The following is an 8,972-nucleotide window of genomic DNA, read 5'->3' as shown; positions in this document are numbered from 1 at the left end:
AAATTATAATATGATATAAATGATATTACATGATACACATGCATGTACACACTACATACAAACACATTGTTGAACATACAAAATTTACCACTACACACATATTGTAAACATAATAGTAGCTAAGTTTGTTTAAGAATCATATAATGTTTAGTTCTAGCTTGGTGTTTTGGATTTTATGCTTCTTAACTGAGATTTTTACTTAGTGTATTCAAAAGTACCTCCCAGTTGTATACATGAATGCAATAAGAATATCATTGCAATATGTGACAACCCTTGCATTAGCCATGGAAGTTTATGAGAATGAAATGGATTGACCATTGGTGCTTTGGTTTTCCTTTAAACCACAGATGGAATTATTTTGAATTGGCAAACGAAAAGGTTTCTTTATTTGAAACAAGTATGCAAGATAATCTGCAATGGTGAACATCCTTTTAGCTTTACATATACTATTTCCTTTATCGGTATGGTATTTAGCACTTTCTAGCATTTTGTAAATATTACTATTTAATTATTTTAGGCAATGAGAATGATGCAAGCGATTTTACTGATCTTCCTGAAAAATGGTCATAAAATTTTGGCGCCATCTGAAAGTGGTATTTGTTCTTGTGGTGCAGAGTGGGATAAACGTTCTATTCAAGATGAATGGTTGTACGTAGACTTGTGTTCAGTTGCGTACTTTTGTTCAATCCATGATGTGAAGGGTAAGTTCTGATTTGTTATAGGTTACGCTTCACTTCATAATTATTTGACTTAAATAAATTATTTAGTGTATTGTAGACCTTGCTCCTCTTGTGCTAAAAAAGCATTATGATGGCATTGAAAACAGGATTGTATGGTTTGATCATATGCAATATCTCATGCCGATCTAAAAGATTACATTCGGCTTTTCATAACGGCTTTTCGAGGTACTTTTTAATGAAAATTTGCCGAAGCATTAGTAGCTACGTTTGTCCATTATTTAATTTTCTCGCACTATATCTTTTGAATGTTTTTCCTTTTTTATTCTTGTTCAGTTTACCTATGTACAAATATTATGTTGCATATGTACAAAGGCAAGTGTCTTGGTAGTTTGAATTTCCCAAAGGAAATAACTTACGCTAAGTTTCGTCTCGCTATCATTGCCATGATACGGTAAGCATCATTTCATTTTCAGCTGCAAAATATGAATATTCCATTGAGATAGTGATCGCTTGTTTTATTAAGTTATTGAATTTTCTCTTATTAAGGTTGCTTGATATTGATTTTGACAATGGATTTTTTTGTGAATTATGTGGAAGAATTCCCAGAAGGTGGTGATGGATGGAACAACTCTTGGAATACAGAAAACTTTCTTACCAAATAATTTAAGAGAGTCTGATACTGGATTGCTAGATTGAAGATAAGTATTTTTGAAGTTTATCTGTAATATATAATATATACAGGTCTGCTAATTAGTAAATACGAGTGTTCATCTACGTATCAGAAAGCATTTTATGCATGATGGTGACTTCTCTCATTTTGTTTTGTACACAGCTTATAGTTATAAAAATAACAACCTGTTTTCTTAACAGGTTTGTTCTCATAACAAAGTACATAATCCCTTTTTTCCGTGAAGCCCATGGATGCGTTCGTTCATGATGAAAGAGTCATATTGTATAATGAGGCTCTCGTTCATCAGAGAGTTATGAGAAAGTTACGTTGTAAAGGTAATAAGTAAAAACGTATAAACATGCTTAGAGTTTTTAAGTTATAGTTCAAAAGGCAGAAGTTGTTTGAACCTTTGAAGTATCCTTGGACGTTCTAGTTTTTATGAGAAGAATTCTTGTAAAGAAAAGATAAATTTTGAAAACCAAAGAATCCCGTTTACGTCCATGCCTCCCGATACCCGAGATAGTTGAGCACTAGAGCGTCGCATGTTAACTAAGGGAACCACATAATCCTTGTTTGTTTTCCATGAAACATATGTATGGTTTGCTCGTAATACATGAGAAACAGTAAATGGGAGAGTTAAATCAGAAAGATATAAACCGATAAAATTGGTATAAAACATGTTTAAGGTTGTCTTTATTTATAAGTGTCAGAAAAGACAGGGTCATAAGAAGTTAATTGAAACATTGCTTGGTTTGTTTTATGAGAAGAAAACAAAAGATAAAATTCGAAAGCAAAACCCCGTTTTCGGTCCATGCTTCCCGATACCTTCTTAAGCGCAAGGCACTAGAACGCCGCATGTTAACGTTTCGGTAGGAGATTTCGGCCCCTCCACGCTATCCTACTTGGGAGATGTAATTGAAGAGCTTTCACAAACCTGTAAGATGGTCTCCAGGTTAACAAAACAATCATCGTCAGTTTTCATTACAAAGGAAAACTTAAAGTCGCCGAGAGCCTATTTAAAAGAAAAGCCGACATGAAGCAAGATCAATATGACATATGACGACTGATGTCGTAGGTAAGGAGATACTGGCGAGATGAATTATACACTAATGCAAGTTATTTGGGCAAAAATAATGTTTAAAGTTGATTTGAGACTGTCCACTTATCGCCAGAAATTTCACAGTGGCATGAAAAATATAAAAGTCTCAGACACTCTCTTACCACGAGAAAAACTGAAGCAACTGGGATGGAAGATTTCTGTAAACATCGACATTTGAAACAAAAGAATATCAGAAATAGTTCTGCTTTCTTTAAGTAAACGTTCATTCTCATCGTCTTTCAATCTCTGCCACTCCGACATTCGAGTTTCTTCTTCCTCTTTTGTCACGACTCTCTTCCCGGAGAATCTACGGAGGATTGCAAGTTGCTACAGACTTTAAAGAAATTTATTCATAAAGCATTGTACCATCTTTTCTTTTAATATTTGGTGAGGGAATATTAGTGTTTGGCACTAGGCTTTAAACTTCATATGAGTCTGCACAGTCCATTTGACAAATTTTTCAATTTCATAGTCATGGTAACGACAAGCTGGATCTATTTTCATCGCTTTCTGAGTGATTAAATCGTTTGGTCACATAAATGTACGCAAAATCATCTGAGCATGCGCAGTACGCTTGGAAATGCGCAGTACAAGCAAAGTCTATTTGACCAATTGTCTGAGTAAACGATCATGGAAATGACCAACTGCATTTATTAGAATCAATTAGGAGTAGATAACTTGCTTACTAACAAATTATTAAAGATATCAACTGAGCATGCGCAGTTCACTTGACAGTTTTTGACTTCATAGTTATGGCAACGACCAGCTGCATCTACAAGCACCGAATTTGAAGTAAATAGCATGCTTAGTAACAATTAAATGGATAAATCATCTGCGCATGCGCAGGTGCATGCGCAGTACATTCGACCAATTGTTTATAGTCATGGCAACGACTAACTATATGTACTTGCACTATATTTGTGGCAATTAGCTCACTTAGTCGCAAATTATCAAAGAAATCATCTGGGCATGCGCAGTAGTGACTTTAATAATACCGCAACTTTCGTAAGCCTCTGAATTTTTGTATATATATAAAGCCAATATTAGGTATAGTAGATGTCAACTAGCAGTGGAAGCTGGGTGCGATATGTATGCAGTGGCTTAGGGTCCAGACGTTTCGGGTCGCGACCGCACTCTCCTGCGTACCCCGAGCAAAGCCTATCGCAGGTGATCTCGGGTCTGATGGGCGGAAGCTTGCTATTGCATCTCCCAAGTAGGATAGCGTGGAGGGGCCGAAATCTCCTACCGAAACGTTAACATGCGGCGTTCTAGTGCCTCGGCTTAAGCAGGTATCGGGAAGCATGGACCGAAAACGGGTTTTGCTTTTGAATTTAATCTTTTTTGTATAAAAGAAACTAGAACATTCAAGGATATTGCAAAAGTTAAAAAATTCCGCCTTAATGACTTATAATTTAAACCAACTGTAAATATGTTTATACGCTTTTACATGTTAACTTTTGAACTTGCAAGGAGCAGTCAAGCGTCTCACTGTGATAAACCTACGAAGTATTCTTTCTCTCATTTTCTTGTTTAGAAAAGTTATCAACTAAGTGGTCGAACTCTTCGTAAACTACCATTCCTTGCACATGCGCTGTACTCAAAAGTAAGTAATACGAATTAAAGCCTTCACCCGTGTTCTTTTGTTGTACATGCATGTACTTATATTGTCCCTCAAACCTACGTAATAGGCGCAAACGATAACCTTAGAAGAGTTTTGAATAATCTTTCAATGGTTGTCGACAAGCAGTTCAAAGAAAAAGAGAATCTTTGCTCAGTTGGTGAAGCGTGCAAACGTGATCTTTTAGCGATTGTATACTTTTATACATTCATAGTAATATGAATGTATAAAAGTATACAATCATAGTATCTTCATGATATGAGATAATAACTCTCATCATGAAGACATACGTTGTAAACGTTCTCTGGTATTGAAGACATACTTTGTAAACGTTCCCTGGTATAGAAGAAATACGTTGTAAGCGTTCTCTGGTATTGAAGACATACTTTGTAAACGTTCTCTGGTATTGAAAAATACGTTGTAAACGTTCTCTGATATTGAAGACATACGTTGTAAACGTTCTCTGGTATTGAAGAAATACGTTGTAAACGTTCTCTGGTATTGAAGAAATACTTTGTAAACGTTCTCTGGTATTGAAGAAATACGTTGTAAACGTTCTCTGGTATTGAAGAAATACTTTGTAAACGTTCTCTGGTATTGAAGAAATACGTTGTAAACGTTCTCTGGTATTAAAGAAATTCGTTGTAAACGCGACAGGCCAATTTGAAACACTGTTCTACACTTTACCTTCACAAATATTGTGTTTGCTGTAACGTTTCACACGCTAAGTAGCTCTAATTGAATACAAAACACACTACAGCTACCCTCAAGAAAATTCAGTGTTTTCCTGTGCTTACCTTTTATTTAGAGATGAATGTCGTCTTGCATAGCCAACCCATGATTCACGTAAACTTTGCCTCAAATCAAAGTTGCCGCGCGATGAAAGTATTCCAACGACCAAATCATAATGAGAATAATTCTCTGCTGTCAAGAACATTATTTTAAAACATTAAAGAAAACAAGTGGAAACACAAATACAAAAATGGACTATGTAGGATAAAGTTTTTAGATAACATGGTTAAATAACACTAGCGAAAGTTTCAATAAAAGATCACTCTTGATGAAAACATAAGACTGGAGTATATAAGGACTCAAGATTCAACATCAGATCACTCCTGATGAAGACACTAGACTGGAGTATATAACGACTCAAGATTCAACATCAGATCACTCCTGATGAAGACACTAGACTGGAGTATATAAGGACTCAAGATTCAACATCAGATCACTCCAGATGAAGACATTAGTCTGGAGTATATAAGGACTCAAGATTCAACATCAGATCACTCCTGATGAAGACACTAGACTGGAGTATATAACGACTCAAGATTCAACATCAGATCACTCCTGATGAAAACATAAGACTGGAGTATATAAGGACTAAAGTTTCAACATCAGATCACTCCTGATGAAGACACTAGACTGGAGTATATAAGGACTCAAGATTCAACATCAGATCACTCCTGATGAAAACATAAGACTGGAGTATATAAGGACTCAAGATTCAACATCAGATCACTCCTGATGAAGACACTAGACTGGAGTATATAAAGACTCAAGTTTCAACATCAGATCACTCCTGATGAAGACACTACTAGAGTATATGTAAACTCATCTTTCAAAACATATCGTTTATACTCAAGATATTAGATAGACGTACGACAATCTATAATGTCATATAAATCACGATAAAAAATCTGGTCCCCGGAGTCGACATGCTATCAGGCAGGCAACAAACAAAGATGAGATAGCTGTACAAACCTGTATTATCGCAGCAAAGCTTCAAATCTTTAACAACAAGATGATTATAGATGTATAACACGAAAATAGCGATCAATATTAGTAAAGTTGGCTTAAGGATGTCATTTAATGTAAACATAAGTTGAAATTAAACAGTTACAATTAACTATAGCGTATAAATATCTTTCCCTATGTAAAATAATCTATACATTATCCTCAATAACGAACTATACACATTGTTGCATTTTAATATATACGAACTTTGACCTCGTGTGTTGCGGAAACGTCATGTAAGGAGTCTTAAAGCATCAATATAAATTAGCAAACTTTGTGATCTATGTTACTTATTGAACTTAAATTGAGCAATACAAAAATCTTAATCTTCAACAAAACATATCCAAAATATTACTATGAATGTATAAAAAGTATACAATCGCTAAAAAGATCACGTTTGCACGCTTTTTTCTTCACCAACTGAGCAAAGATTCTCTTTTTCTTTGAACTGCTTGTCGACAACCATTGAAAGATTATTCAAAAACACCTCTAAGGTTATCGTTTGCGCCTATTACGTAGGTTTGAGGGACAATATAAGTACATGCATGTACAACAAAAAGAACACGGGTGAAGGCTTTAATTCGTATTACTTACTTTTGAGTACAGCGCATGTGCAAGGAATGGTAGTTTACGAAGAGTTCGACCACTTAGTTGATAACTTTTTCTAAACAAGAAAATGAGAGAAAGAATACTTCGTAGGTTTATCACAGTGAGACGCTTGACTGCTCCTTGCAAGTTCAAAAGTTAACATGTAAAAGCGTATAAACATATTTACAGTTGGTTTAAATTATAAGTCATTAAGGCGGAATTTTTTAACTTTTGCAATATCCTTGAATGTTCTAGTTTCTTTTATACAAAAAAGATTAAATTCAAAAGCAAAACCCGTTTTCGGTCCATGCTTCCCGATACCTGCTTAAGCCGAGGCACTAGAACGCCGCATGTTAACGTTTCGGTAGGAGATTTCGGCCCTCCACGCTATCCTACTTGGGAGATGCAATAGCAAGCTTCCGCCCATCAGACCCTGAGATCACCTGCGATAGGCTTTGCTCGGGGTACGCAGGGAGAGTGCGGTCGCGACCCGAAACGTCTGGACCCTAAGCCACTGCATACATATCGCACCCAGCTTCCACTGCTAGTTGACATCTACTATACCTAATATTGGCTTTATATATATATACAAAATTCAGAGGCTTACGAAAGTTGCGGTATTATTAAAGTCACTACTGCGCATGCCCAGATGATTTCTTTGATAATTTGCGACTAAGTGAGCTAATTGCCACAAATATAGTGCAAGTACATATAGTTAGTCGTTGCCATGACTATAAACAATTGGTCGAATGTACTGCGCATGCTCCTGCGCATGCGCAGATGATTTATCCATTTAATTGTTACTAAGCATGCTATTTACTTCAAATTCGGTGCTTGTAGATGCAGCTGGTCGTTGCCATAACTATGAAGTCAAAAACTGTCAAGTGAACTGCGCATGCTCAGTTGATATCTTTAATAATTTGTTAGTAAGCAAGTTATCTACTCCCTAATTGATTCTAATAAATGCAGTTGGTCATTTCCATGATCGTTTACTCAGACAATTGGTCAAATAGACTTTGCTTGTACTGCGCATTTCCAAGCGTACCGCATGTTCAGATGATTTTGCGTACATTTATGTGACCAAACGATTTAATCACTCAGAAAGCGATGAAAATAGATCCAGCTTGTCGTTACCATGACTATGAAATTGAAAAATTTGTCAAATGGACTGTACAGACTCATATGAAGTTTAAATCCTAGTGCCAAACACTAATATTCCCTCACCAAATATTAAAAGAAAAGATGGTACAATGCTTTATGAATAAATTTCTTTAAAGTCTGTAGCAACTTGCAATCCTCCGTAGATTCTCCGGGGAAGAGAGTCGTGATAAAAGAGGAAGAAGAAACTCGAATGCCGGAGTTTATTTCAAGGGAGGGGGGGTGCATTCCCCCGTATGGGGGGTGCATTCCCCATTTAGAAATGCGGAGTATTTCTAAACTAATATTTACAAATGCCCCAAGAGAATCCTTTTATTTTATTGGCTCTTCTACAAATACAATACTATGTCCGACTATTTGATTGCACGAATTTTGTAATTCAATCACGTTTTTTTGACACGTGTGTTTACCATGGGAAAGATGGATTGCTTAAATGTACGTAGTTGTTTAGACTAGTTGGATCCTTAGAAATAACATGCGGCGTTCTAGTGCCTTGCGCTTAAGAAGGTATCGGGAAGCATGGACCGAAAACGGGGTTTTTTGCTTTCGAATTTTATATTTTTGTTTTCTTCTCATAAAACAAACCAAGCAATGTTTCAATTAACTTCTTATGACCCTGTCTGACACTTATAAATAAAGAAAACCTTAAAAAGTTTTATATCAATTTTATCGGTTTATATCTTTCGGATTTAACTCTCCCATTTACTGTTTCTCATGTATCACGAGTAAACCATCCATATGTTTCATGGAAAACAAACAAGGATTATGTGGTTCCCTTAGTTAACATGCGACTCTCTAGTGATCAACTATCTATGGGTATCGGGAGGCATGGACCGAAAACGGGATTTTTTGGTTTTCAAAATTTGTCTTTTTCTTTACAAGAATTCTTCTCATAAAAAAAACTAGAACGTCCAACGATACTTCAAAGGTTCAAACAACTTCTGCCTTTTTGAACTATAACTTAAACAAACACTAAGCATGTTTATACGTTTTTTACTTATTACCTTTTACAACGTATTTTTCTCATAAATCTTTCGCGATGAACGAGAGCCTCCTGATACAATATGACTGTTTCATCACGAACGAACGCATCCATGGGCTTCATGGAAAAAAGGGATTATGTACTTTGTCATAATAGTTTCTACAAAGATAACATTTATTAAGCTAAGAAATTTGAAAATAAATATATTTGAGTTATTAGCAAATAACAAGTCGAGAATTCATTGATCATAATCATTCCAATTGGTCTGGAACAACCATGACATTAATAATTTCGACCATCCTACCCTTTATCAAGGGCTATATTATTAATTAACAACAGTAACTTCATACGTCGTTCTTGCTGAACACCTTCAGGTGAAGTAG

At 35.7% G+C, this 8,972-nt stretch overlaps 1 protein-coding gene and 2 long non-coding RNA genes across 6 annotated transcripts; 1 reads left to right on the top strand and 2 right to left on the bottom strand.

Moving 5' to 3' along the window:
• Positions 1–1,065: 1,065 nt before the first annotated feature.
• On the bottom strand, positions 1,066–6,084 carry LOC124459408. 4 transcript variants are annotated; one of them, XM_047008856.1, is made up of 4 exons: positions 2,572–2,743; positions 2,285–2,362; positions 1,336–1,399; positions 1,066–1,153 (listed from the first exon to the last, which is right to left on the bottom strand). In XM_047008856.1, the coding sequence occupies exons 1-4, from the start codon at positions 2,680–2,682 to the stop codon at positions 1,116–1,118; spliced, it is 291 nt and encodes a 96-aa protein (XP_046864812.1). In that variant the 5' UTR covers positions 2,683–2,743; the 3' UTR covers positions 1,066–1,115. The 4 variants fall into 4 exon arrangements, 2 of the variants coding, with proteins under 2 accessions (XP_046864812.1, XP_046864811.1); XM_047008855.1 differs by lacking the exons at positions 2,285–2,362; positions 2,572–2,743 and adding exons at positions 4,865–4,991; positions 5,829–6,084 and having other exon boundaries at positions 1,089–1,153; positions 1,336–1,367; XR_006953634.1 differs by lacking the exons at positions 1,336–1,399; positions 2,285–2,362; positions 2,572–2,743 and adding exons at positions 4,865–4,991; positions 5,829–6,084 and having other exon boundaries at positions 1,069–1,153.
• On the top strand, positions 3,905–4,233 carry LOC124459409. Its single transcript, XR_006953636.1, has 2 exons — positions 3,905–4,052; positions 4,138–4,233. It is a non-coding gene; the product is annotated as an uncharacterized LOC124459409 (long non-coding RNA).
• Positions 6,085–6,134: 50 nt separating the features above from the next.
• Positions 6,135–6,606, bottom strand: LOC124459410. Its single transcript, XR_006953637.1, has 2 exons — positions 6,456–6,606; positions 6,135–6,369 (listed from the first exon to the last, which is right to left on the bottom strand). It is a non-coding gene; the product is annotated as an uncharacterized LOC124459410 (long non-coding RNA).
• Positions 6,607–8,972: the final 2,366 nt, after the last annotated feature.

This window comes from Xenia sp. Carnegie-2017, unplaced genomic scaffold (genome assembly GCF_021976095.1).
Source record: "Xenia sp. Carnegie-2017 unplaced genomic scaffold, XeniaSp_v1 HiC_scaffold_98, whole genome shotgun sequence".
Classification (NCBI taxonomy): domain Eukaryota; kingdom Metazoa; phylum Cnidaria; class Anthozoa; order Malacalcyonacea; family Xeniidae; genus Xenia; species Xenia sp. Carnegie-2017.
This window is presented reverse-complemented; position numbering and strand designations above follow the sequence as displayed.

Excerpts from the sequence above, each read along its gene's own strand:
- LOC124459408 (XM_047008855.1), bottom strand. The coding sequence starts at position 5,946 with ATGTTTACATTAAATGACATCCTTAAGCCAACTTTACTAATATTGATC. Across the intron at positions 1,368-4,864 it reads CATTCATCTCTAAATAAAAG|CAATCCAGTATCAGACTCTC; the intron begins GTAAGCACAGGA and ends TCTTCAATCTAG. Across the intron at positions 1,154-1,335 it reads AGACTCTCTTAAATTATTTG|CTGAAAATGAAATGATGCTT; the intron begins GTAAGAAAGTTT and ends CATATTTTGCAG.